The sequence below is a fragment of the Eptesicus fuscus genome, chromosome 7 (assembly GCF_027574615.1).
Source record: "Eptesicus fuscus isolate TK198812 chromosome 7, DD_ASM_mEF_20220401, whole genome shotgun sequence".
In the NCBI taxonomy this organism is placed as follows: Eukaryota; Metazoa; Chordata; class Mammalia; order Chiroptera; family Vespertilionidae; genus Eptesicus; species Eptesicus fuscus.
In genome coordinates, this window is record NC_072479.1 from 36,719,315 (window position 1) to 36,746,745 (window position 27,431).

The following is a 27,431-nucleotide window of genomic DNA, read 5'->3' on the forward strand; positions in this document are numbered from 1 at the left end:
CTCTGATGAGTTTATAATTAATTAAATCTAAGCTTGAGAAATGCAGGTAGGGAACAAGCTACTGGAGTAAGGAGGAATAGACTGGATAAAGGTTTAACAGCAGGAGTTGCATGGTACCCATGTGCTAGAGGGAGTGTTTGATACACTGTTGTTCCCATTTTAGAGAAAAGGAAACTAAGATACAGGTTAATCTGCCCAAGGACATATGTCATCCCATAAGACAATATATCTATATATATAAAAGCCTAAGCCACCGAATAACTTAATGACCAGTCGACCAGTTGCTATGACTCAGACTGACCACGAGGGGACAGATGCTCAACACATTGGATTGGGCTCCCTCCTGTCTGGATTGGGCCTGCGGGGATCAGGCTCCCTCCTGTCTGGATCAGGCCTGTGGGGATCGGGCCGTAACCAGCTATCTGACATCCCCCAAGGGGTCTCGGATTGCGAGAGGGTGCAGGCCAGGCTGAGGGACCCCACCAGTGCACGAATCCGTGCACCAGGCCACTAGTCTGTTATATAAGCAGATATTTTGGCTCCATAATTTACTCTCTTCTCTTATCCCTCCACTCTATTACCTATAATGTATCAGCTGTCATTTATTGAGTTCTTAATGTGTGCCAAACTAGATCAAACACACCTTACTACTATGAAATTTGGGTGTTAATGATACCTATTTTACAAATGAGAAAGCTGAAACCTGGAAAGAGGTTAAGATCTGAACAAAAATGGAAAGGAAGGAATAGATACATTAGGAGAATTAGAAAAAAAAACACAAAACATCAGTACAGTTTGCTGGTTGATAATAAAAGTCTATAGAAGTATCAAAACCAATTGAAAAAGTTTAAAGTTTGGGTGACTAGGGGAATAAAGATAACATTAACAACTAATATAAAATTGAAAAGGGGACTCAAAAAGCTGACTTCCTCAGATGTAGGCAAATGGGCAAGAGATAGAAGAGCATAATACCTTCCCAAGTTAATATATGTATTTATTGAGCTATTTTTGTCTATTTTAATTAGTTAAAAAATAAAACTGATACCATCCAAAACTTAACTATTTTGTGGTTACTTTAAATATATCTGTAGTGTTCTAGTTTTAGAATGATATGATTAAAACTTCAAAAATGCAGATTATTTGTATTATTAATGTTAATCTCTAAACCATAAAAATGGTGCCTGGGAAAATTTTTATTACATGAGAATCATTAAGCTAAAATATAGATCGTTTATAATTAAATATGTTCACTATTTTCACCATGTTTATTCTAAATATTCTTTTAGCTCACCCAGTAAAACCAAGTACAAGAAGAAAGAAAGGGATAGACTTGGGAGACATTCAAAATTCCATTGAATCCATAAAACAAGCACAGGAAGAAATTAAAAGGTAATTTATGCTGACTATTCATTTGAGTCCAGAGGAGTAGTTAAGAATCCTGTTACAATATAAATTTCTTCCCTCATAAGGTTATTGTGGAATGCCACTAATGTTTAAAGTATAAGTATTAAGGTACTATGTGGTCTTAGAAGTAGAAGCCCATTATATATTTATGAATTAACAATTATACTGTATAACACATAATTATACATTAATGTGAAATTACTATTTCAGCTACTGTGAATACAGATATTAGGGGGGGGAATGAAATGCTTACAAAGTGGCTTATAATAAATTTGAGTTTAAAAAAAAAAGAATCCTGTTACATAGGAAATCATATGCCAACTTTACATTTTTAATATCATTACTAAACTAAAGTAGAGCCTTGGCTTCTGTCACCTGATGACTGAAATGCATGAAAATCTTTCAGCACTAAAATATTGGGGGAAATGTTGAGGTTGCTTTTTTCTCATCTCTGAGGGTGAAATTGGAATCTCTTGATCTTACTGCTGTAGCATACTAAGAATGCAGCTGACCTGGATGTGGAAGTGGGAGGTTTCTGAGAAAGGCCATTAACAAAGGCTTCTGCAGTCTCCTTTGTTCATGGCTAATATTTAATTGCAATGCACCAGTTGAAATATTGAAATACTTTCACACGTGGGTAAAGAGCCACTACCCTGAGACTTTCATGTGCCCACTGGCAGTCCCAGACCTTTTCCCCGCACACCTCCCCAGATCCAGCAACTAAAAGTCATTAACACCTATACAGGTTCCTCGGAGGGAAAAGGACGCTTACACTGCTCCTTGCTAAGGCTAGCATGAGTTCAGATCGATTGTCTTCCGTTGCTGTATCAGATGTTAAATTTTTTTAATACTAGCCAACCTGCTTTTGTAGATTCAGTACTTAGCACTAGATGTTCTGGAAGATTTTTTCAAAGATATCTTCTCTTTTCATCGTGATCTTATAACTCATATTTAGTTGCTATTTTCATCCACAGCCTCATCTCCTGCCATTCCCCTACACCAAGCATGTCAAACTCAAAGGCTAACACGGGCCAGATAAACAAAGTTTAAGTTTATGTGGGCCGCAAAAAAACAAAAGCTTCAATTTTTATCGAAGTGTAGGTTTATTTTGATAGAGACATGCTGAATACAAGGGCTGAAACAAATGAGTAATTGTTAGCATAAAATAATAGAACATTTTAATAAAAATTGATATTTTTTTTAAGCATTAACTTACCAGATACTGAATAACTGCACAAATTAATAAGCGTAACACAAATAAACCTATTTTTTCTTGTTCTCCAAAAGTGAAATATTTCCTGTTGTGCACACCGAACAAGTCAGTCCAAGACTAATGACGTGGCCATCGGCTGCTAAAATATTTGCTGCTAGTATTAGTGGAGAGAAATGGTGCACCTGTGCCTAAGGCGTGTAAGGGAAATGAATGCAACACGATTATAGTGATCAGTCATTAGTGAACGTTGTAGTTCATTTTTAATAATTATGTATAACAGGATATTGTAAAAATTAAGTTACGAAGTTTTTATTAGAACGTTTCTTACATACCGTTATATTGGCTGGGCCGCAAAAATGTTCCTTGTGGGCCGCATGCGGCCCGGGGGGCGCGAGTTTGACATGCTTGCCCTACACCTATCCCTGCTTAAGTCCTATGAAACTCCTCACATCTTCAGAATTACTCTTCCCTCGCATCTTGGGATCTTTGCCCACACTGAACCCACTTCTTAGATGGCCCTTCCTCCCACCCTGCCCATCAAAAAATCCCTGTTTATCCTTCAGAATATAACTTTTTGTAACATGTCTCGTCACTTACCTTCCCCTGTAGAGTTATTAAGCCCTCCACTCAGCTTGTTTAGCTCTCCGTACATACTCCTTTTGAGCACTTACTACACTACAGGTATTTTTGTATGTGTCTGTTCACCCCTGTTGGACCATGAGCTCCTCTAGAGCAGGGAGCCTGTCTTCTGCATCTTGGTATCTCTGACCCTAACATAACGTGCTCACATTTTCTAATTTAATTATGTTTATAAATTGAGTCTACTTGTTTGTTTTGCCTCCTTTTCTTTCTCTGTAGTAGTAAGACACTTTAATAGAAGAAGTCAGAAAAAGAAAAGGTCTTCACTAATCAGCTCTTTTTAGCCAGAAGCAGTTAGGGTGGCATGAGGATATTTTAAACTCACTTCATAACTAAATTGACATTTTATTTTTATTTGCATATGAAATGTCCATAGAGCATTCTCTTAAGTTATGAACGTCATGAAATCTGTTACATTATTTTTTCCTGGGTAATTTAGGATTTTTCTTCAATTCCACCTCTGTCTTCCGAAAGTAAAGATAAAGAACTTTAGTGAGCCAACTAAGAAGCAAAATTTTTGTTTTAAAGCCACTGTAATAACAGAGAAGGTGATATATTTCTACATCATCAAACTAATAATTATGTTTGATGCACAGCATTAAGTATATATTTGGTACAATGTGGAATATAGATTTATACAAGACCTAATAATAGCATAATTAGCTCCTTGTTCAGGCAGCAGTGATTGAGATAGTTACTTTTGTTACAGTAATTAAGTGCTCTGTGGCCATATATGAAATTATGAGTTCTGTGCTAACATTTTTCACAAATAATTTAAAAATTTACTGTTCCTTATTTTTGTAGAAATATTACGGCTCTTCGAAATCATTTAGTTTCAAGCGCACCTACCACGGATTATTTTTTGCAACAAAAAGACTACTTCATCATTTTCCTCCTGATTTTTCTTCAAGTTGTAATAAACTTCATGTTTAAATAGCTCTTTACAGTGAATCAATGAACTGGAATGATCAGATTCGGCCTGGGATCAATGTTCAAGTTGGTTCGGTTTTATTAATACATCACTATATTTCGAAACAAAACCTTAGAGATAAATGCAGAGGTGTTGATCTTTCATACCTTTTATCCTTAACCTGAAACGAGCTAGTCTGTTTGGTTATTAAAGTGAGCTATGTGTTACGTGCCAGAACATTTCTAGCTTTTGTGAGAATGTGTCTACATGTGAGTATAATAAATCCACATGTATACACAACTGTGTCTTATGTATACCTGATAGTAAGTCTTTGTATTCTATAATATGTTCTGAGATATAGCACTAATGGTCATAACAAAAATGTTATCAATATTATAAATATATGTGTAGTAACTATTTTCTTCATAACAGGCACAAACTTTTATCAATAAGGAATTACAAAATAGAAAATGATGGGATAATAAACATATTATAATAATAGTTCAATACACTCTAGTGTTTAAAAAATAATTTCCCCAAAAAATAAATAAATAAATAAATCATTTTCCAAGCCCCCAGCTCAATTGTCTTCTTAGATAAAGCAAGAAAAAGAGTGGTCAAAATTGATATATTGAGAGACATGAGGTGGCAACTTGCTTTTTTTAAAGTTTACACAAGATTTTTTTTTTTTTTTTGGACCCTTGAATTTAGTATTTATAGATAAAGGTACAAATGTATACAGGTGTATATCAATATAAAAATGGTATACAGCTACTTGGATCTGTTGATTGTATCTTTCTTATATCTGTATAATATTACCTTAAGCACTTGCTGATAAAAGTGTGGTCAAAATTGGTTGCTGTCCTTTTTTCTTATTTTTGTTTTTTTAACTCAATCTGATAACACAGGCCAAAATCTAGAGATATATATATGGCAGCAAATTTCAGGCTTTTTCATCTGATGGCACCCATAAACTAATTACTAAAATTCTGCAGCACACCAAAAAATATATATTTTGCTGATCTGACAAAAAGTAGATATAATTTTGATTCATTTACACTGAACAGCTGTTGTATTGGCTGTTGTCATTTTTTATTTGAAGGAAAAAGAGGTCAGTGCCCCTGACTAAATAAATAGTCAAATATTGCATGTTTTAAAAATTCTTGCAGAAAAACAAAATCTGTGGCACACCAGTGTGCCTGCCACAGCACACCGGTTGAAAATTGTAATTATAAGGCATATAAAATGCTGATAATTCATGGGTTTTTTTTTCATTATGAAGAACTTACTTTAGCTTTCATTTAGACTCTAGTGTGCTCAGTGAATAAATAGGAGAAATTATAACCAACATTTTACTTCAAAAGCCAAATAAAAGAAAGATGCTTTGTGTGGTGGCATTTATGTGTACAATAAAATTGGTTTCTTTAAAATGTGCAATAAGTTGAGCATCTAAGAAGAGCATCAAGTTCTGAAGTTTAATTTTTTATTCTCCTTGGTTCTTAGTAACTTCATTCTGTTACAAAACCATAATTCTTCAGGATTTCTTTTCAGACAAACTTTTCCTACTTTTCAGATTCATATTTTTACTTTGTTTTTTACATAAATGTAGTCCTCAAAAGCAATTTTTATAAATATAAGTTAAGTTTAGGAACATGTTCTAAGACATACCTTAGAAACCTAAAAATATCAATTTTGAAAATAAAGGCAGAATAATTGCTCTGGCTACATTTGCCTTTGACTGAGAAGAGACTGTTAGACACTAGTAAAATTACAATCAGCTGTTTAATGCCATGATAAATATAAAATCAAAGAATGGTTGCTAAATTATGAAAATTGAAAATTATAAAGAGCCTGCTTCCCCCTCTCTCCCAACCATTATAGCTATCTTAAATATTCTAAGGTTTTATGAAGAGCCATTTCCTGTGTATTTTTGGCAAAACAATGTATGTGCATGTAAAACGTTGTTTAAATTGATTAAAACATAAATAAGATGTACCTATACCTAGTATAAGTATAGGTATAATGTGACTACACTAGAACAAGTGGGGGTTTTTTGCTTGTATTTCATTCTTGTCAATACAATTTTTGTACTCTCTGTTACCAATGTTATGCTCAACTGCCTATTCACTGATATATATTTTGTAAATATTGTACAATTTGATCTTTTTTATGGTTTAAATTAGTATTAATTTATATTACATATAACTTAATTGGCTGATCACAAAGTCATTTCATCATTAAACCCTGAAAACTTAAAATTTTTGTTGATAACCCCCTTTTGGGGTTTTAGTCTTATCCGCTTGTGGGTTATTTACACTTGGTCTAAATAGTGTTTATTTGTATAGGTATCTTCTAAGACTGGAAATGTAGTTATTTTCTTTACTTTTTTTATTTTCCTTTAGGGCAGATGTTATGGGTTCCGATTACCCAACGAGTCAGAAACTATTTCAATGAGAAAGCAGGGTTACTTATGACTGTTCCTTATACACTAAAAGCATATATCTAATCCAAAGGTCTTCTGATGCTTTTAGTTGTATGAGTTCCTTTCTGCAAACTGAACACAAAACTCAGGAATTGGTGGCTTAGTTTTAGATCAATGCTTATACCAGGTTTAGTATGTGAATCTTTTAAAACACAAAATTAACTTTGTAGTTAGCCATATATGTTATTGACTTTGAATGTTCTCTACCTGGAATTACTCTTCCTTCACACATGGATTCATAAAAATTGTGATTTACAGTTCTCAGTTGTCTGAGAACTTTATAATGATTTCTATGATTTAAGATCTTATGTCCTGTTTATTTTCATTTGATCAAAAACTGTATTTTTTCACAATTTTTGAAAATTTAGGTAATAATTGACATGTGCATTTCTATTTTGGTTGTTAAGTGTATTATGCTTTCAGTTATTCACCATTTAATGAGGGGTAACTGGCCCAGGAAAAGACAATAAACAGGGCATGTGAAATAAGTACGTTTCAGCAATAGATATTTACTGTATTTCATGTCAGTACTTTTTGTATCATTTATAAAGTGTAAACTTTGTCACCATTCCATTGAAAAAGTTGGCCTTGTAAAATACAACTCTCATTTAGTAGTATCACGCTTTTGTGCCTTTAAGAAAATACTTTTACTCATTTTGTGTTACAAAACTATATAATATGATTCAAAGTGTTTATAGGCTTAAGTGTCATAAAGGGTCATTTCTCTTTGTCACCTTATTTCCTTTTATATAGCTAAGTATATTTCAATGGTAATGCTGTACTTTTATAAGGGTTTGTTTATTTACCTATTTCAAATATATTCTTCACTCTCAGACTCATTGAAGTAGACTTGTGAGATTATTCTGAGTATTGTAAGCAGTGCCTTTCCGATGGAATTCACACTGTTTTGGGTGTCAACTTGTGCCATAAATATACAAAATTCTTTGAAAGGCGGTTTTAACTTTTTGAAGACTTATCTTAGTCAAATATTTAAGAAAATAAATGTATAAAATTCCATGTTTCCAGTGTTTAGCATTTCTAGTGAGCAGTGAATATATTTTGGGGGTTTGTTTGACATAAGTTGATAATGACATTACTGTTGAGCCAAATATGATGCTATAAATTATTTTGAATTATGCTAAATGTGCAGAACTAAAATATTAAAATTAGCATTTATACCAAATTTTCCAATTTGAACCGATGGTGGGAGGTGACCCACACAAATCACTAAGTTTACATTTCAACTTCTGATTATATGGAAAAGGAGATTCTTTAAAAATATATAATCTGCCACTATTATGTAATTTGGTTTCATTTTGTTTACCTATCGTGTGAATTTAGTATATTTAATTTACTTTTTGTTACTCTTAATATAGTTTGTTTTGTTACAGTTTTTATTTAAAGATGGACTATTAAAATTGTATAGGACCAGTATCTCCTTAATATGATTCACATAATTAGAAGAGCCACAAGAACCCCATGACAAAATGAATGTGAATATACTTTCTAGAAAATTTTGTCTTTCTGTATTTATCATGTAAAATTATTTTAGTATTATAATATTATAATTTATTTAAAGAAAAATGCCACAAAACATTTGAACTGATGAGCCACAGAATGTCAGTTGAAAATTTTTTCACTTTTTAGCATGCTAAATATACATCTAAGTTAAATATTTTGATTGATGGCCACTTATAAATTCATACTACCACTGGTCAGTTTGTATAATAGAATAAAAGTATGTTATCTGCAGTGTAAGTAGAGCACACTGTCAAATTCTTTTCCTTGAGGTGCATCGTAAATGTACAGATAGTCATAGGCTACTGTTTTGTAATGTATTACATTTCTAATCTATTATTCCTAACCTATTATTATGTGTGCAGAGACAAAGAATTGAATTTTTCTAATGATCTGTAAAATTATGCTAACTTCTACAAGTAGGCATTCTAAATAAAATTTTTAAAAAGCAAATTGTGATCATATGACTTTGAATATAACACATTAAATTACTTAGTCCTAATTTTTTAATTAAAAAAAATTTGATGGGTGTAGTTGTGAAGGATGGTGCAGGGTTTGGAAGGGATTTAACAGTTAGAATCCCTAATGCTTGCTTTACTTGGTACTTTATATTCATTTCTCTTTGAATACTCATAATAACCTTAAGGTAAGTGGAAGTTAACCCGATTTTAATAGAGGAAGAATCTGAGGCTCAGAGAAGTTAAATGATTCCAAAAGCTTCATAGAATAAGGGTAATAACAAGCACAAGTTTGGATCCAAGTCTGACTGCAGCATCCATTCCTTTTCCACCACTTTTAAATGTTTGGAATAATCCTCTGCTCCAATCTTTATTGAGTAATGTAACCCCTTTGTGATGGGTAGAACCAGAAAAACAAACACCTTACTATTAAAGAAGCATACACACAAAACCCACATGAAAAAGTTTTTTTTCCTCTTAAATCACTTATCCTACCTAATAAAATGGTAATATGCAAATCGACCGCACCTTCGCTACACCCACCAGCCAATCAGGGCAAGTATGCAAATTACCCAACAAAGATGACGGTTAATTTGCATACGCTGAGGGAGGGAGGGGTGAAGACTGAAGACAACTTAGAAGGAAGAGGGAGGAAAAGCGGAAAGCAAGGTGGCTGCCAGAGGGAAAGCCTGAGTGGGGCGGGCAGCAGCGGCGTGGGGTGCAGGCGTGGTGGCTGCAACGGCGGAGGCAGCTGCAGCGCACGCGGCCACAGTGGCCACTTGCAGGATTCTTCCTGCAAATGGGCTACTAGTATGTGTATAATGACATCAGATAAGTTCCAAGAAATGACTCTTCCCTTGGTTTTCCTCATCCTCTTGCCCTCCCTTTCTTGCTCTCTCCTCAGGGTCCAGTGGCTTCTGACTAGTAGTCCGTTGGTTCTTTCTTATTAATTGGGGGTAGGGAGGGAAGGGCTTATAGCTTATAGAACATGGGAATAAGGAGCAAGGAAAACAGCCCCTCACTGTTCAACCTCAATGAAAAGATACAAGATACTTTTCTTACTAATATTGGCCACACTCTGGGATGCCCTGTGTTATGCTATTATCCTAATTGATTCTTCTGCACCTTACAGAATACCCCTTTCTTGTAGAGAGAGTAGGTCCATACAGGTGACATGTCACAGTAATTTGGTGGGTGAACTATTAGACTGCTGAGTGCTTAGAATGTGCTGGGCACCATGCAAAAAGGCGCTTTGTAAACACCCTCCTCAAAACCTTGAGATTTTTCATTTACATACCTATTATCTCCATTTGTTTAAATCTGAGAGATTTTGGAGGCAGAAATAGTTACTTGCTGGCAGATAAATGGCAGAGCAAATCCCAGACCTAAATCTTAAGCCCATGCTCTTGACCACTTCATCTGTGTTTTAATATGTAAAAGAGTATGTTCCTTCTGCCTAACACTATGTTTTTCTTTCCTGCCGTTGGATTGTATCCAGTAAATGTTACAGCACTGTGTTTTAAAGCATACTATTGACGACTAACCAATGTGGCCAAGCATTCACGTCACCTCTGCTAAAGTTCAAGAAAATTACGGTGGCTGGCATTCCGTAGTGATGCCTGAGTCCAGGAAATGCTGCAAAGCACCCTGCGAAAAGCAGAAAGCCTGCAGCTTGTGACCCTACCCAGGCCCCCGCCATCTATCCTGCAACCCCAAATTGCTTTCGTGAATGCGGAGAGCAGCTGATGGGTGTGGGTTCAAGGCAGAGGTTTTGCTGCGAAACAAGGAGCTTTGAACTAGCCGAGGTCGGCCCCGCCGCGTCCGTTCCCTCCCTCACAAGGGCTCCACTACCGCGCCGACGGCGGGAGGTGGCGGCTGGAACCACTGGAGGGGGACCCATGCACCTAGCGACCTGGGGAAGGGCCAGCGGTGAAGCCACCGGAGGGGGACCCATGCACCCAGCGACCTGGGGAAGGGCCAGCGGTGAAGCCACTGGAGGGGGACCCATGCACCCAGCGACCTGGGGAAGGGCCAGCGGTGAAGCCACTGGAGGGGGACCCATGCACCTAGCGACCTGGGGAAGGGCCAGCGGTGAAACCACCGGAGGGGGACCCATGCACCCAGCGACCTGGGGAAGGGCCAGCGGTGAAGCCACTGGAGGGGGACCCATGCACCTAGCGACCCGGGGAAGGGCCAGCGGTTCTGGGCAGGGGCAACCCGGGAAGTCACACCGCTCCCGGATCTTCGCGGGCTACTGGCCCGCAGCGCAGCCTGTCTGATGAGTGGGCGGAAGAGCAGTCTCCTCGCCCAACCAAGAAGCCGAGCTGCCCTGGTTTCCGGCGTCCTCCCCGCCCTTTCCGCTTCCTGCCAAACCGCGCCCCGCCCCCTCCAGGCCGCCCTGGGGTTCTGCAAACAGCCCGCCACGACCCGAAGGGCGATGGCTGCGGCAGGGTCTGTGAAGGCGGCGTTGCAGGTCGCGCAGGCGCTGGAAGCCATCGTGAGCGGCTGCGTGGGGCCCGAGGGCCGGCAGGTCCTGTGTACGAAGCCCACCGGCGAGGTGCTGCTCAGCCGGGACGGAGGCCGCCTTCTGGCGGCGCTTCACCTAGAGCATCCCCTAGCCAGGTACCCGCGCCCCACAGTCCAGCCCTGAGCGTCCTCTGACGGTCACCCAGGCCATCTCCCGGAACTCAGTGCCCCTGAGGCTGTGCTGCTGGGGGAAATGACTCTGGGTGAGACCAGTGTGTGCTCAGGGCGAGAGCGCTGCCCCAGCGAACACCATACTGGACACCAAATCTTACCAACTCTTAGCGTTTCTCACTCCTCCCCGCCGCAGCCAACCCTAGAATCTAGGACTGGAACCAGTAACCTGGAAAAGGAAAAACTAAAACTAAGGACATACCAAAGGGACAGCACTCTCATTTTATGCTTACAGCTGTGAAAACATGGTTTCAACTTGGTCTAGATGTAGGAAGGCAGCCCACTGAAAATCTGAGTTGCTTTATTTCTTTTTTTGTACAGGGTGATGGTGGCATGTGTTTCCAGTCATCTAAGAAAAACAGGAGATGGTGCTAAGACATTTATTATCTTTCTTTGCCATTTGCTCAGAGGACTTCAAGCAGTCACAGACAAAGAAAAAGATTCTTTGATTTCCAAAAATATTCAAACTCATGGAAGGCATTGGAAAACTTGTTGTCGGTGGAAATGTATTTCCCAAGCTCTTCTAACATTTCAGACACAAATATTAGACTACGTTGTGGACCAATATTTGAGTAGACACTTTTTGTCCATCTTTTCTTCATCCACTAAAGAGAGAACACTGTGTAGGAGCTCTTTCGAGTTGCTCTTAGAAGCATACTTTTGTGGGAGAGTGGGAAGAAATAATCACAACTTTATTTCACAGTTGATGTGTGACTACTTTTTCAAGTGTATGCCTTGTGAAAGTGGGTTTGAAGAAGTATTTGAGTTAGTGGATGACTGTTTTGGAGAGCTGAACGTTGGTGTCACTGGCCTTCCTGTTTCAGATTCCAGGATCCTGGCTGGGCTTGTGCTTCACAGAGACTTTTCTGTGTACTGTCCAGCAGATGGTGACATAAGAATAGCGTTAGTAACAGAAACCATTGAGCCTCTCTTTTCAACTTCTGGATCAGAGTTCATTCTAAATTCAGAGGCACAGTTTCAGACATCTCAACTTTGGATTATGGAAAGGACAAAAGCAATAATGAAAAGTTTACAGAATCAAAATGTAAAATTGCTCCTATCTAGTGTGAAACAACCAGACTTAGTTATTTATTATGCAGAGTTGAATGGCATATCAGTGGTGGAATGTTTATCATCTGAAGAAATTTCTCTTATTCAGAGGATCATTGGCCTTTCTCCCTTTGTGCTGCCACAAGCCTCTTCACAGTATGAAATCTCGTGCACTGCTTTGGTGAAATTTTGTAAGCCCCTTATCCTTAGATCCAAAAGGTACGTTCATCTTGGCTTGATTAGCACATGTTCATTTACACCACACTGCATAGTTCTTTGTGGACCTGTGCAGGGTCTTGTGGAACAACATGAGGCTGCTTTCCATGGAGCATTTAAAATGCTTCGGCAGTTATTTAAAGACCTTGATCTGAGTTACATGACACAAACCAGTGACCAAAATTATCTATCAAGTCCTCTTATTTATAAGAATAGGGAAAGTAATCAGTTACCAGATATTGTTAATGGCTCCATACAAAGGCCACAAAAGAACGAAGGTGAACTGGCAAAAACTCACACATATTTAAAAGTATATTCAAATTCGGTAGTTCCAAGTGTAGAATTAGAAACATGTTTTCCTTGTTCAAAACCAAAAGTGACACCAGTGGATACACACCAGACAGATGAAGTGAGATGTTTATCTGCAAACAAAACCAGGATAATTGATGACCATGATTTGTTTATTGATGGTGATCCTACTAATGAGTCAACTGCAGAAAACCCTAGACTAGAAGCTTCTTATGAAAATTTATCGATCACAGAAATGGGTGGAAAGGGCAGTATGTTGCCAGTGAGATGTAAGTCATTGGAGATGGGTACCTTCCAGAGCTACTGTTTCTCATCTATATCAGCAGGTTGTGTTTTGCCAGTGGGCGGTAATTTTGAGATCTTGTTACATTACTATCTTCTCAACTATGTCAAAAAATGCCAGCAATCTGAAGCAACCATGGTTGGTATGATAATAGCTAATGCACTTTTAGGCATTCCCAAAATCCTGTATAAATCTAAGAAAGGAAATCAGAGCTTTCCACAAGTATATGTAAGAGCTCTCCACGCACTGCAAACCAACCAACCCATGGGAAGCAGTCAGACAGGTTTGGAATCGGTATCCGGTAAATACCAGTTACTAACTTCAGTTCTTCAGTGTTTGGCAAAAATTTTAACCATTGATTTGGTAATCAGTATTAAGAGACAGCCTCAGGAAATGTATGATCAAGAGTCAGAAGAAGAGCTATGAAGTTGGAAAGTCTTTATTAAACAGTTATAGTCTAACTCAAGCCATAAAGTAAAGCAGGCATATGACTATTGATTCTCAAGTCAGTTCAGTCTAGGTAGGAAAACAGCATAATTTAAAAAGTCTTTAGAGGAAGTACACTAAGAGGCCAGCACACATTCAGACACAAATATTGGATTGTTACGGAACAATTCTGAGGATAAAGCCTCCTGGCTGAAGGAAGCTAAGACCTGACTATGTGTTCCCCCCACACAGACACTTCTTAATGTCCCTGGGTTTCAGCTCTGTGTCCGTCTGTTTGGGGGAGGGAGTTTCATTAGAGCACCTTTTCACTCTCCAGCTCTGTTCCCTCGCCTGTCTGTATTTAGTTCATAGAATCATTTAATCTCGGATTTGGATGAGGTCTTCAAATGCCATCCTATTTTAATTGTTTACAATATATTATTTACTTCATTTAAAATAATTACTCATGCCGAAACCGGTTTGGCTCAGTGGATAGAGCGTTGGCCTGCGGACTGAAAGGTCCCAGGTTCGATTCTGGTCAAGGGCATGTACAATGGTTGCGGGCACATCCCCGGTAGGGGGTGTGCAGGAGGCAGCTAGTCGATGTTTCTCTCTCATTGATGTTTCTAGCTCTCTATCCCTCTCCTTTCCTCTCTGTAAAATAATTACTCATGATTTCTAAAGCAATGAGTACAAAATCTATTCCTTTCTCAAAAAACATAAATTGATTTTTTTTAATATATTTTATTGATTTTTTTTTACAGAGAGGAAGAGAGAGGGATAGAGAGTTAGAAACATCTATGAGAGAGAAACATCGATCAGCTGCCTCTTGCACACCCCCCACTGGGGATGTGCCCGCAACTAAGGTACATGCCCTTGACCGGAATCGAACCTGGGACCCTTGAGTCCGCAGGCCGACGCTCTATCCACTGAGCCAAACCGGTTTCGGCCATAAATTGATTTTTACTTTCATATGGTCTCTTGTTTATTTCCATTGCATTGGAAAGCCTAAAGAGTTTCTCACCCTCCATATGCCATTGAATATATGCTACTCAGAATAGGACTCTGTGCACTGTGAACATATTTTCATTTTTGTAGTTGAAAGTTAATTCCAGAAAGGATATGAATTCATACTTTAACTTTTCCCTGGCCCCTAAGAGCTTGTAAAAATAATAAATGTTTTTGCTGGTTTCTTCTTGTACTTGGTGCATGGCCAGACGTTAGTAGTAACAAATAATTTAAGAATTACTTATTTCCAATGTGAATTTTAAACGTTTTTATTTTATTTGAAAGGTTTATAAATGCAAGTAATGTGCATCTACCCTTGAATAAGACAGTGTCTTCTACTTTTAGTTCTGTGTAACACCCACGACAATGTTGTGTTTATACCAAGTACTTAGAAGTGTTTGTTGAATAAAACTGTTATCTTTAATCTGTTCTCCTAAGTACATATTTCCAATGTAGTAATTCAACAAATTCTTTTTTTTTTAAATATATATTTTATTGATTTTTTTACAGAGAGGAAGGGAGAGGGACAGAGAGCCAGAAATATCGATGAGAGAGAAACATCGACCAGCTGCCTCCTGCACACCCCCCACTGGGGATGTGCCCGCAACCAATGTACATGCCCTTAGACCGGAGTCGAACCTGGGACCTTTCAGTCCGCAAGACTGACGCTCTATCCACTGAGCCAAACCGGTTTCGGCTCAACAAATTCTTGATGAGGCTTACAATATGCCAGGTGCTGAATAGACCCCGGCAAACAAATACTGTAGATACGGTTCCTGCCTTCACGCACCTTTCCTCAAGGGTGAATGGATAGATAGTGACACTACTTGGGTTGGGATTAAATTTAGGAAAACTGACTTTTAAAAATGTAATTACAGGTAAACTTGAAAAAAGTGGTGACTAATAATGTATTTAAAAATTATAACATCCTATAATGCAATATCTCATAGTCTTTTACATTAAGTATAAATTATTTTATAAGGTTTACGTCATAACATTATTTCTGTGAATAAATAAATTAGCTCTATTTCTTATACTGAACTCATAGTTATGTGAACCTACTATAAAATTGCTGTATACTTTTTTCCACTTACTTTTTTTTAATTGCCTTTCAGGTCATTTGATAGTTTTGCTTTATTATTCTTTTGTTGTTGTTTTAAATACTTCTCCATCATTGAAGGCATTCAAAGACTTTTCCAGACATGCCCATTGCCTTACATATGGTGGGTGTTTTATAGCTGTGAATTACCACTAGTTTAGGAGCCCCTGTGTAAGCTGGGTACTGAGTCTTTGTATATTTGGCACCTGGTCTAATATCTGGCACACAATGTCTGTTGAGGAACTATTTGGTGAGTGAGTCATTTGATGAGGTCATAATTATTTCTATCAAGGTTTAATGGAAAAAGAATCTGGAGGGAGTAGAAGGCAAAAATGTAGAAGAGATGTACAGAAAGCAAATTTTTTTAAAATAAAAAAATCCTTTAAAAATTGTGGTAAGGCTTGCTTTCATGGGTTATAGAATAACACCAGGGAGTTTCTATCATTGGGTTAGATAGAAGAGCACTCTTAAAATGTAATTATATCGTACTTAAACCCTCTTCCACAAAGGATTTGAGATGGCCTGCAATAAGAACAGACAAAATTACAAATTTGAATAAAAAAAATTAAGGAACCGAGACCAAAGACAATGTAAAGACGATTAAAAGTCAGGACTCTCTGGCCGGTTTTTCTCAGTGGTTAGAGCATCGGCCCATGGACTGAAGGGTCTCAGGTTCTATTCCCAGTCAAGGGCATGTACCTTGGTTGCAGGTTCCATACCCCAGACCTAGTCAGGGCACAAACAGGAGACAACTAATATATGTGTCTGTCTCACAACAATGTTTCTCTTCCCCTCCTTCCTCCCTTCCTCTCTCTAAAAAAAAAAAGAATATTCTCGGGTGAAAACTAAAAGAAAAAAGTCAGGACCATGTTCCTGTTTTCTATCCTACCTTATAATAGAGAAACATGCAAATTGACCGCGCCTCCGCTACGCCCACGATTGGGCCGGTGGGAGGCTGGGGGGCGGGACTCCGGGTGGCCTATCCGGCTGTTGAGAAGATCAAGATGGCGGCACCCAGTCCTCTTAGTTCCGGGGGTCGCTGGGAAGATCGCTGCCCCAGGGAGGCGAGGCCGGGCTGCCCAGCCGCTCCCGGGGGTCCCTGGGGAGATCGGCAACCTGGGGGGGCATGGCTGCCCTGCCCAGCAGCTCCCGGGGGTCCCTGGGGAGATCGGCAACCTAGGGGGGCGTGGCCAGGCCCATCCAGATGTTCCCAGAGGTTCCTGGGGAAATCAGCAAAATGGGGGGCATGGCCAGGCCGCCCAGGCTCTCCCGGGGGTCCCTGGGGAGATTGTCAACCAGGGGGGGCATGGCCGGGCCCATCCAGCCTCTCCCGGGGGTCCCTGGGGAGATCGGCAACCAGGGGGGGCATGGCCGGGCCCGCCCAGCCCCTCCCGGGGGTCCCTGGGGAACATTGCAGGCATGTGGTTGCTGAGACCCAGACCAGGCCTCTGGCCACAGATTCATAGCTTTGCAGAGACCTAGGGCAGGGATCTGCCTCATCTGCAGAGAGACAGAGGTTCTGCAGTGCCCCCAAGACGTGGGTGGGCCCAGCCAGGGATCAAGGGGCATGGAAGGACTCCTGGCAGAGGGGCAAGGACCCTCACCCCTGAGGCGGGGGTTGAGGGGTGGTGCCACCTCAGTGGAGGGGTGCTGCACTGCAGGGTACTGGACTGACTGATGTGATTCAGAGAAGCTCTCAGTGCTAACCGGCCACGCTCAGGCGGCCTTCACACTTCAGAGGCGGTGACTCCTGCTCCTGCCTTGACCCAAAAGCAAGCTCGCGACACCCTGCCCCATGGCAGAGCATGCATAGGCAGTGAGTGGGAAGCCTTCCACCTGCTTCGGAGAGGGGGGGCAGTAAAGAATGGGGGGAGAGGAAAGAATGTGGAGCATCCTCAATGAAGAGGTCCTCGAGAAAGAGGCTCGGAAGCCTGACTGGAAGGTTTGTTCTGTTTGCCGGGCGGCTGCCTCTTAGGAAGCGCAAAGAGCATGGCTCTGAGGGCTTCCTGTGTGCTGAGTCAAGTTCCACAGCCAACTGGAATTGGCCTCAGTTTCCTGGTCTGTAAAATGGGTGAAGCGTGTCCCAGTGCCTTCACTGAGTTTTGATGGCCAATTGAGATACTATATAAAGAAAATGAGGGAAGAAGTGAGAAAGAAAAGGAAGGACGAGCAACACAAAAGAAAGACTGAAAGGAACCTGTAAACCCATTGTCACTTAAATAGGGAATATAGTCAGTAGTGTTGTAATGATGGTATGATGCCAGGTGGGTACTAGAAATATCGGGGAACACTTTGTAAAGTATATGATTGTCTAACCACTATTCTGTAACTAATATAAAACCTGAAACCAATGCAAAATAATGTTGAATGTAAAGAAATGAAAATTGGAGTGAAATTTTTATAAATTTCAAAGTTTAAATAAAAGCTGTAAAGGAAGGAAGGGGAGAATAAAAAGTGTTTTTCATTTTACCACTTCATTAAAAAGACAGTTGTCTTTATATGGTGCTTTTATACTTTTCTAAGTCATTATCTCATTTTAATTTCCGGGCAACTTAAAGACAAGATAAGTATTCCCTCCACTATTCAAAGAAAGGAAATCTTGGTGTCTGGTCCTAATGATTCAATCGTCAAGCCCTTATTGTAAAGCAGGGTTAGTAAAATTTTCTGTGCAGGGTCATATCTATACTAATAAAAGCCTTGGGGGTGATCAGGCCAGCAGGGGAGGGTATTTGGGGGCAATCAGGCCTGCAGAGGAGCAGTTAGGGGGCAATCAGGCCAGCAAGGGAGCAGTTGGGGGCAATCAGGCAGGTAGGTGAGCGGTTAGGAGCCAGCGGTCCCGATTGTGAGAGGGATGTCCAACTGCAGGTTTAGGCCCGATTCCACAGGGATCGGGCCTAAACTGCAGTTGGACATCCCCTGAGGGGTCCCATATTAGAGAGGGTGCAAGCTGGACTGAGGGACACCCTCCCCGGTGCACAAATTTCATGCACCGGGCCTCTAGTTGCTGTATAATGAATAACCTTAAAACTTACTAGATTTGAATCACTATTAATACGTCTCTTATTTCTGGGAGTTGCCTGGACTTAGCTGTACATCTCCCACTGTATTCTGGTTGAAGTTCAAGGGGAGGGAACACAGGCCCCACCAATGGGAAGAGTGCAATATCATGTTATAAGAAGAGCACGTGGGATGAGATATATTGAGGCTGCTATCTTTGAAAGCTACAACCTGCTACAACATGGGAGAGAAAAAGAGGACAAATATATGTATTAACTTCTTAGCTGAGTTTTTAATTATTAAGTTACATCTTAGTCCACCTCCCATAAGCACATATTCTCCAATAACCTTTATGAACCTCTTTTTTTCTTTTTCTTCATTGGGTCAGCACAAGCCTTTTTTTATCCCCAAAACAATAGGCATTAAATAGTTGAATTTGAACATCCCTGAACTGTTGTAGCTAGAGGAGCTATGCAATCATGTTAGAGTCATGGTATCCATATTTCAGACTAAAAGGGAAGTGGGGAAGGAATGTAATTAGAGCCTGAACTTTGATCAGAAATTACTCATCCCCTCCCAAAAGGAATATGATGTCTTTCCCATCACCACAGGACAACAAAGAACACAGAAACAATCGCTCAGACACCATGTATACAGGGTGTGGCAAAAGTAGGTTTATAGTTTTGAGTATGGGAAAGTTTATGGTTGTATTATTAATTATTGTATTATTTCCATATGAACAACTATAAACCTACTTTTGCCCCACCCTGTATGTTTGTGTATGTATGTACTTATTTATTTATTTTCCGTGGCAGCAAGAGATTGGTAACAACCCGAATTCTAGACGATGCACAAAATAAATGGGTAGTGACAGTGATTTGGGAGGGAAACATGCCCAGGGAAGAGGTGGGAGAGTGAATTCTCAGTGTGTACTTTATACCATTTTTATTTTCAAACCCTTTGAGTACCATCCAAAAATGAAATAAAATTTAAAAGCTGGATTAAGAGCAAGCACATAGAGAATACTCTCCAAATAGTAATAAAGTAATAGGGATTCTGCTATAAAGAAATGCAAGACCAGCATGGAAGGGAAACTACATGAGCAGCACCGGGACAAATCAATAGAACTTTGGAAAGGTTTATCACCTACAGAGGAATATTCTCTTACATATTCCTGGGTTGAGGTTTTCTCACCAGTTCTGGGAACATTCCTTCTTTGCGGCTACTGTGAGCTAATGAAAAGTGCCAGCAAGCAGTGTGTTATTCATTTCCTCGGGGAATTTCCAGCCCTGGGTCTGTTCCTCTTATGCAGACTGACCATCAGCTTTTGTCAGCACACTGGGAATGGATCTGTCTCAGGGGCTGACTCAAACCACACTTGTGAGTGTGATCAATTGATTTACAATGAAAACCGTCCTGAGAACTAGAATATTCCAACTTCATCTGACCAATCTTTCCGTTATGGATAGACTGATACGGGAAGTCAAAGTAATAATCAGGTGGTTACTCAGAATCAGAAGAGAAATCCATTTAACTTCATGATCCACCCCCCAGTCTGTCCGTGTGCTCAGTCCTGATCCTCTTCTCCACGTACACTTGCTTCCTGAGGGATTCTGTCCACGACCTGGCTACCACTACATGCTGATAATTCCAAATTGTTTCGTTCCAGCCAGTCTTTTCGCTGAATTCCCAATTCATTTATCCAACTACCAATCCAGTCCCCACCGGGATGCTCACCACCATGTGTCCAAAACAGAATTGCTATTTCCCAACTCCTAAACCTTCCCCTGCTGTTCCATCTCACTTAATGTCAATACCGACCTCCCACTTGCTCAGGACAAAAACCTAAAAGATAACTTGACTCCTTTCTTTCCTTCACATCCCACAACCAATCAATCTGTCGGCAAATCCTGCTGGCTCCACATACAAAGTAGATTTCAAATCTGCCTGTTCCTCACGATTGAGAAACACACCAGCCCAAAACACTTCATGTCTCGCAGCAGCCTCCTAATGGTTTTCTTTGCTTCTCTTACTTTGTAGTTCTCTAAAGTGAACTACAATGTTTTATTAAAAAAAAAACATTTCCTTCCAATGTTTTATTAAAAATTTTTTGAACCCACAAAAAAGTTGAAAAGTACAATGAACATCTACATGCCCTTCATCTAGATACACCAATTACCATTTTACTCCCATAGTGCATGTACACACACACACGCGCACACACACACACACAGAACACACATTTTACTGAACTATTTGAGAATAAGTTGTAGATATTATACTTTATCCCCAAATACCTCAATATGTATTTCCCATGAACAAGGACTTTCCCCTACATGACTGAGTGATTCTTTTTATATGCAAATCATGTCATTACCCTGCTCAAAGTCCTCCAAAGGTTTTTCATTCACACAGAATGAAATCCAAATTTATTATTGTCTATAAAGCTCTGCATGATCTGTCCCTTGCCTATACCTTAGCCCTCATCCCCTACCACTCTCCCTCTAGCTTTCTCCCCACCAGCTACACTATACCAGTTAGGACAGGTTATGCCATAGTGAGGTAACAACTCTAAGCCTCAGAGACTTGAAACACAGAAATTTCCTTTTTTTGTTTTAATTTTGTAAAATTTTATTTGAAAGAGAAAGAGACATCGATTTGTTGTTCTACTTACGCATTCACTGGTTGATTCTTGTATGTGACCTGACCGGGGATCGAACACACAACCTTGGTATATCAGGATGATGCTCTAACCAACTGAGCTACCCATCCAAGGCACACATTTATTTCTTGCTCACATTCATATCTATTAGGGATCAGCTGGGGACTCTGTTCCCACACTGTTTTCTTCCTCACTCTTAGTTTCAGGCTGATGGAGCAGCTGCAAGCATGTCAAACTTACAGCCAGTGGGCTGAGGCATGCGGCCTGCTGGCCACAAGTTTGACATGTTTGATCTAGAACATTTCCATCACCATGCCAGAGACACATAAAAAAAAAAGTGCCCCAAAGGGCCTTTCACTGGGTCTCTCCATTGATGGTAGATGTCATTTCTGCTCATGACTCCCTGTCCAGAACTCACCACATGGCCCACCCATCTACAGAGGAACCAGGCAGTGCAGTCCTACTTTGTGCTTGGAAGGAGAGACAACCAGAACATTTGACAAACAGCACCAACAAGTACAACACTAGCTGCCTTTCTGTTCCTTGAATACACACAAGTTCATTCCAGCCTTGGCGCTTTCCACTTCCTGATCTGGCTCCTTAGGATTCTCTTCCCCTCTGATCTTCAGGTAGCTCACTTCCTCACTTTATTCCTGTGTCTCTGTTTTAATATCACCTCCACAGCGTTACCTTTCTTGACCTTTCCATGTGACATAATGCCATGTTCCCTCGTTCAATCTCTATCTTCCTTCCCTGTTCCTTTTTTAAAACACTGACCTCATGTTATTAGAGAGAGAGTGTGTGTGTGTGTTTATTGACTGACTCTCCCACTAAAATGCAAACTCCATGAAGACTCTGACTTATTCATTTCCAGCATGTAGGATAGTGCCTGGCCTAGTAGGCACTCAATAAAGTTCAATGAATCAATGAATAAATAGGATGGGACCCACTGAAAGACTGACTAAGGTTCCCTTCTCCTCAGCAGTGATTGGATTGACCCAACCAACATTTGCCTCGGTGACTCCATTTTTGTTTGTTTCCAATGTGCCTAAACTCTAATGGAGAGTTTTTTCTCAAAATGCCAAATCCCTGCAGAGTCCTACAGGCCTGAGAGCCGTTCTGTTTCTTCCAGGTGACTGATGTCTCTGTTCTAAACAATTACTTGTTCTTTTTAAAGAGTAGCTTTCAGTAGAAAATTTTATTTCCAAGTCTATAGCCATGTATTGACGACACTGTGCTATGGTCTAATCACATTTATGGTTAGATGAACATTATGGTAAAATATGCATAATTCTTAGAGTCTCTTGTCATTCACAACTGCTCCTTTGGAAATATTTAGCATCAGGTAAAATAGGGGCATTCTTATCCCTCCACCATTGATTCCAGATCCTATATAATAAAGAGGTAATATGCAAATTGACCATCACACCCTCACACAAGATGGCCACTCCCATGTGGTCACAAGATGGCCACGCCCATGTCATCACAAGATGGCTGCCCCCATGTCATCACAAGATGGCCAGCAGGGGAGGGCAGTTAGGAGTGACCAGGACAGCAGGGGAGGGCAGTTGGGGGCAACCAGGCTGGCAGAGGAGGGCAATTAGGGGCGACCAGGCCGGCAGGGGAGGGCAGTTGGGGGTGACTGGGCCTGCAGGGGAGGAGGGCAATTGGGGGGACCAGGCCTGCAGGGGAGGGCAGTTAGGGGTGACCAGCCTGACTCCCATGTCTGCCATCCAGTGGGAGGGGCATTATTTATTCGGTCTCCTAAAGCTCCATCCCTATAGACATTGCCAGTGTCAGGTAAAGTAGCAGCAAGGACCAACTGAAACTGGACAGTGTCACTGCCAGTGTGCCAGCACTCACATGTGCACAGGGCTGAACTCTTCCCCGGTCTCCACTCATGCCACCAACCCAGGAGCAGGCCCAGGGAGAGGGATGGAGAAGGAAGGCCCACGCCTCCCATCACACAGCTGAGCTGTCCTCGGGGAAAGGACTGTGACATGGACAGGAGACTGGATTTTAATCATAAGCTTTGAAAGAATCATTAGAATGGGCTTCATTTGGCCAAAGAGACCCAAGTGTTGTTTTATGGCATTATAAATGTTTTCCAGCTCCAGGGCGAGTGAGTCTCCGAAAAAGAAAAGTTATTGGGGAAACCTAGGTGTTCTATGTTCTGTGCCACTAAATAGAAATTCTTCAATGAATCCCACTCCAGATACATAAAGATGGAATCACAGATAGAGAAGAGAGAGAGTGCTCTCCAGTTCACAGCTCCAGAGCTTGCCATGGCTCAGCAGTGTTCCTGCAGGAGAAGGGAACTAGTGGCAACACTTTAATAAGGAAAGAAAATCCAGATTAGCAGATTTATTAGATGAAAGGAATGTTTTATTAGTTTGGTTAGGAAAATGGAAGGTGGAGAGAGAGAAAGGGAAATGAGTCATTCCAGGATGATGGGATGGAGATATCAGGTCTAACCAGTGTAGACTGGAAGACTACGGGGCATGCATATAATTAGCTTAAAAGGCCAGTTAAGGTTGTGTTTTAGATTGGTGCTTTTTGTGCCCACTACAAGGCTCGGGCCCTGGGGATGGTAACAAAGAAATCTCAGGGAAATACTGAATTCCAGTTATTCCTCCATAAATACTAAATATAAGTATTCAAATGCATACTTATATTAGAGATACATAATAAACAATATGAAACACAAATGTATATATATATAAAGTAATTTAGTATAATTCATTAACACTCAATGAAATCTATTTTACAATACCATAATATAGCTAAGGAAAAGGTTATTTTCAAGTTATCTCTTTTCTAATTTATAGCAAACTTGCTTCAGTCTCATCTTCAAAACATCTTTACAACAAAATGTCCTCAGAATTTAAAGAATTTCACAGAATTTCTTTAAATAGCATTGTACACTTAAACTTCTTCATTAGAATGCCTTTTTATTCACCATTCTTTCAGAAATTCTTCCAGTCAGCAGCTTCTTTGGAAATCCAGAAAGCAACCTCCTGAAGCTATAACACGGCCCAATCTGCAGACTTTATAATTGCGCTGTCAAATGATTTTGCATTTGCCAGACTAAGCACATTTAGGAGGCAGCCTGGCACGGGGATATGGGCTGTAGAGCCTCATAGACCTGCGTTTGGATCCTGGATCTGCCATTTACTAGTTGTGTGACCTTTAACAACTTGCCTAAACTTGCTGAACTTCACTTCCCTCATCAGTTCTTTCAGTTATCTATAGTTGCATAACAAATTACCCTAACTTAGTAGCTCGAAATAACAAGCATTTATTCTCTCACGCGGTTTCTGTGAGTCAGGAATCTGGAGTGGTTTAGCTGGGTGCTTCTGGCTCAGGGTCTGCCAGAGGCCAGACATTGTCCGGGCTGCAGTCATTTAAGTGGTTGGCTGAAAGGACCTACTTGGCTCACTCACAGGGCTGTCAGCAGGAGGCCTCCGTGCCTCCACCACAGGAGCCTCTCCATGGGGCTGCTGAGGCACCTGCACCGCATGGCAGCTGGCTTCCCGGCCAGCGACAGAGAGAGCAAGGAGGAGGCCCAAGGTCTTTTCTGACCCTGTCCCTTCTGCTGTGTTCTCATCATGAGAAATGAGTCACTGCGTCCGCTCCCACTCAGTGGGAGGGGAATTAGGCTCTACCCTCTGAAGGGAGAAATAGCAAAAAAAAAAAAAAAAAATATATATATATATATATATATATATATATATATATATATATGTATGTTTTAAGATAATCACACTTGTAAAACAGGAATAATAATATTTATTGTATTGCACCCTTGAAAAAAAGTCAAAGTTAAGCATTTAGAACTGTGCTGGCTTCAAAGTAAATATTCATCTACTTAGTCTTTATTGAGCACCTACTACTGAGCTGCATGATAAGAATATGATCGTGAGAAAATCCAGCAGAGTCCCTGCCCTCATGAAGCTCCCAGTTTAATGGGAAGATAGACACTAATCAAATAATACATTAACCAATGTCAAATCACTGCTTCACATGTGAGGAAATGATGTTGAACTGAGATCTCAAAGATGAGTAGGAGTTGACTCAGTGCAGCAGGAAGAGAAGAGAGTTCTGGGTAAAAGAGACAACAGGGGTGAGCTGTGTGTGTGTAAGTGTGGAGAGGACAAGGCCAGGGTGGTGGGTGTGGCGGGGCAGGGGAAGCGCTGCCGGCAAAGGCTAAGGAGGTAGCAAGGAACTAGCCTCTGCTCTGCTCTGTTTGACAAAGGAGGGGAAACACTGCATATCCTATCTAATAAAAGAGTAATATGCAAATTGATCATCACTCCAACACACAAGATGGCTGCCCCCATGTGGTCCAAGATGGCTGCCCCCATGTGGACACAAGATGGCCGCCACAAGATGGCCAGCAGGGGAGGGACTAGGCCTGCAAGGGAGGACACTTGGGAGTGGTCAAGCCTGCAGGGGAGGGCAGTTACGGGTGATCAGGCTGGCAGAGGAGGGAAGTTGGGGGCGACTGGGCCTGCAGGGAAGGGCAGTTGGGAGGACCAGGCCTGCAGGGGAGGGCATTTAGAGGTGACCAGGCCTGCAAGAGAGGGCAGTTAGGGGTGACCAGGCTGGCAGGGGAGCAGTTAGGCATCAATCAGGCTGGCAGAGGAGTGGTTAGGGGGTCATCAGGCTGGCAAGCAGAAGCGGTTAGGGGCAATCAGGAAGACAGGCAGGCGAGCAGTTGGGAGCCAGCAGTCCTGGATTGTGAGAGGGATGTCCGACTGCCCGTTTAGGCCCTATCCCAGTAGGATCGAGGGTTCCCAGATTGGAGAGGGTTCAGGCTGGGCTGAGGGAGACCCTGCCCCGTGCACGAATTTTGTGCACCGGGCCTCTAGTGCTTTTATGAGAGAGGTGGCTGCCGGGAGTTGACTGCAAAAGGGTGTGAGAACTTTAGGAGGTGATGGGTGTTCTCTATCGTGATTGTGGTAGTGGTTACAAGAGTGTGTGTTTGTTGGAAATCATAGAACTGTAGAGTAAAGAGTGTGAATTTTTCTATACATAAATTATACCTCAATAAGCCTGAGCTTTAAAAAATACACTTCTATGCAGGCACTTTTATGGAGAGGTACTATAACATTGTGAATTTTCCTATAACATGGGTTTTGGATTTTTTCCAAAGAATGTTAATCAATAGAAGACTGTCACGATGAAGTTTAACCTGTCTAGTGGTGCTGTAGCTAAAACCCTACGGTCTGTGAGACTGAGCTGTGTGTGTGTCTGTGTGAGTTTTGGTGGAAGGAATAAACACATCAAAGTAAACTAAATATAGTACAGTGGTGTTTTTTTTTTTTTTCATTAAAAGTAAGACGTTTACAACTATGTAAAGCATGAAGGGAGGGAGTTTTCAGAGATGATAAATCAAGTTACTTTAATGTACGTGCTGACCTTTTTGGTTGCTCTATTTTTATTCTGAAAAGATGTTGCTGTATGAATACAGTTCCAAAATCAACAATGATGCTTAACAATGGAATTTAAGAGACTATTATTTGATATAAAAACAATAACAGATACGAAGTAAAACGGGTTTTCCTGGCTCAGAAGCTGATAGAATGCCTGTAATCTTATCCTTAGGCCAGACACTGATGCTATTAAGCTTTTTGTGAAATTAAAGATTCCTGAATAGTACTGTGTTCATTGCAGCATTGGACTTCACTTCCAACAGCTGAGCTCTTGAGATTTCCAATATAAGATGCTGTCAGTGAAAAAAATGGATAGGATTGCATTGTATAAATTTACCACATTTTATTTATCTACTAGAGGCCCAGTGCACGGATTCATGCACCTGTGGGGTCCCTCAGCTTGCGGGGATTGGGCCAAAACTGGCAGTCCAACACCACCTGCTGCTCCTGTTCATCCTGGCCCCGCTATGCCTGTGGCTGCTGCTTGGTAGGCTTGCTGCCGCTCCGCTGTGGTCTCTGGGCTGCGGCAGCCAGCCTTGAGCCCTGCATCTGGCACCCGCCCATCAGTCAGCTGAGTGACGCTCCTGCTGTGGGAGAGCACTGACCACCAGGGGGCAGCTCCTGC

The 27,431-nt window shown here is 41.0% G+C and overlaps 2 protein-coding genes across 5 annotated transcripts in view; both read left to right on the top strand.

Annotated features, from left to right (window-relative positions):
- The window catches only part of OSBPL8 (oxysterol binding protein like 8), a 182,313-nt gene extending 174,648 nt beyond the window's left edge, over positions 1–7,665 (top strand). For all 4 annotated transcript variants that reach the window (XM_028148630.2, XM_008143827.3, XM_028148635.2 and 1 more), the window contains 2 exons: positions 1,287–1,389; positions 4,061–7,665. In XM_028148630.2, the coding sequence (XP_028004431.1) occupies positions 1,287–1,389; positions 4,061–4,193 (236 nt within the window). In that variant the 3' untranslated portion in view covers positions 4,194–7,665. The remainder of the gene's footprint in view (positions 1–1,286; positions 1,390–4,060) is intronic.
- Positions 7,666–11,018: 3,353 nt separating this feature from the next.
- BBS10 (Bardet-Biedl syndrome 10) lies at positions 11,019–14,056 on the top strand. The gene is made up of 2 exons (XM_008143830.3): positions 11,019–11,246; positions 11,643–14,056. The coding sequence occupies exons 1-2, from the start codon at positions 11,062–11,064 to the stop codon at positions 13,603–13,605; spliced, it is 2,148 nt and encodes a 715-aa protein (XP_008142052.2). The 5' UTR covers positions 11,019–11,061; the 3' UTR covers positions 13,606–14,056.
- The last annotated feature ends 13,375 nt before the right edge of the window (positions 14,057–27,431 follow it).

Excerpts from the sequence above, each read along its gene's own strand:
- BBS10 (XM_008143830.3), top strand. The coding sequence starts at position 11,062 with ATGGCTGCGGCAGGGTCTGTGAAGGCGGCGTTGCAGGTCGCGCAGGCG. Across the intron at positions 11,247-11,642 it reads CTAGAGCATCCCCTAGCCAG|GGTGATGGTGGCATGTGTTT; the intron begins GTACCCGCGCCC and ends TTTTTTGTACAG.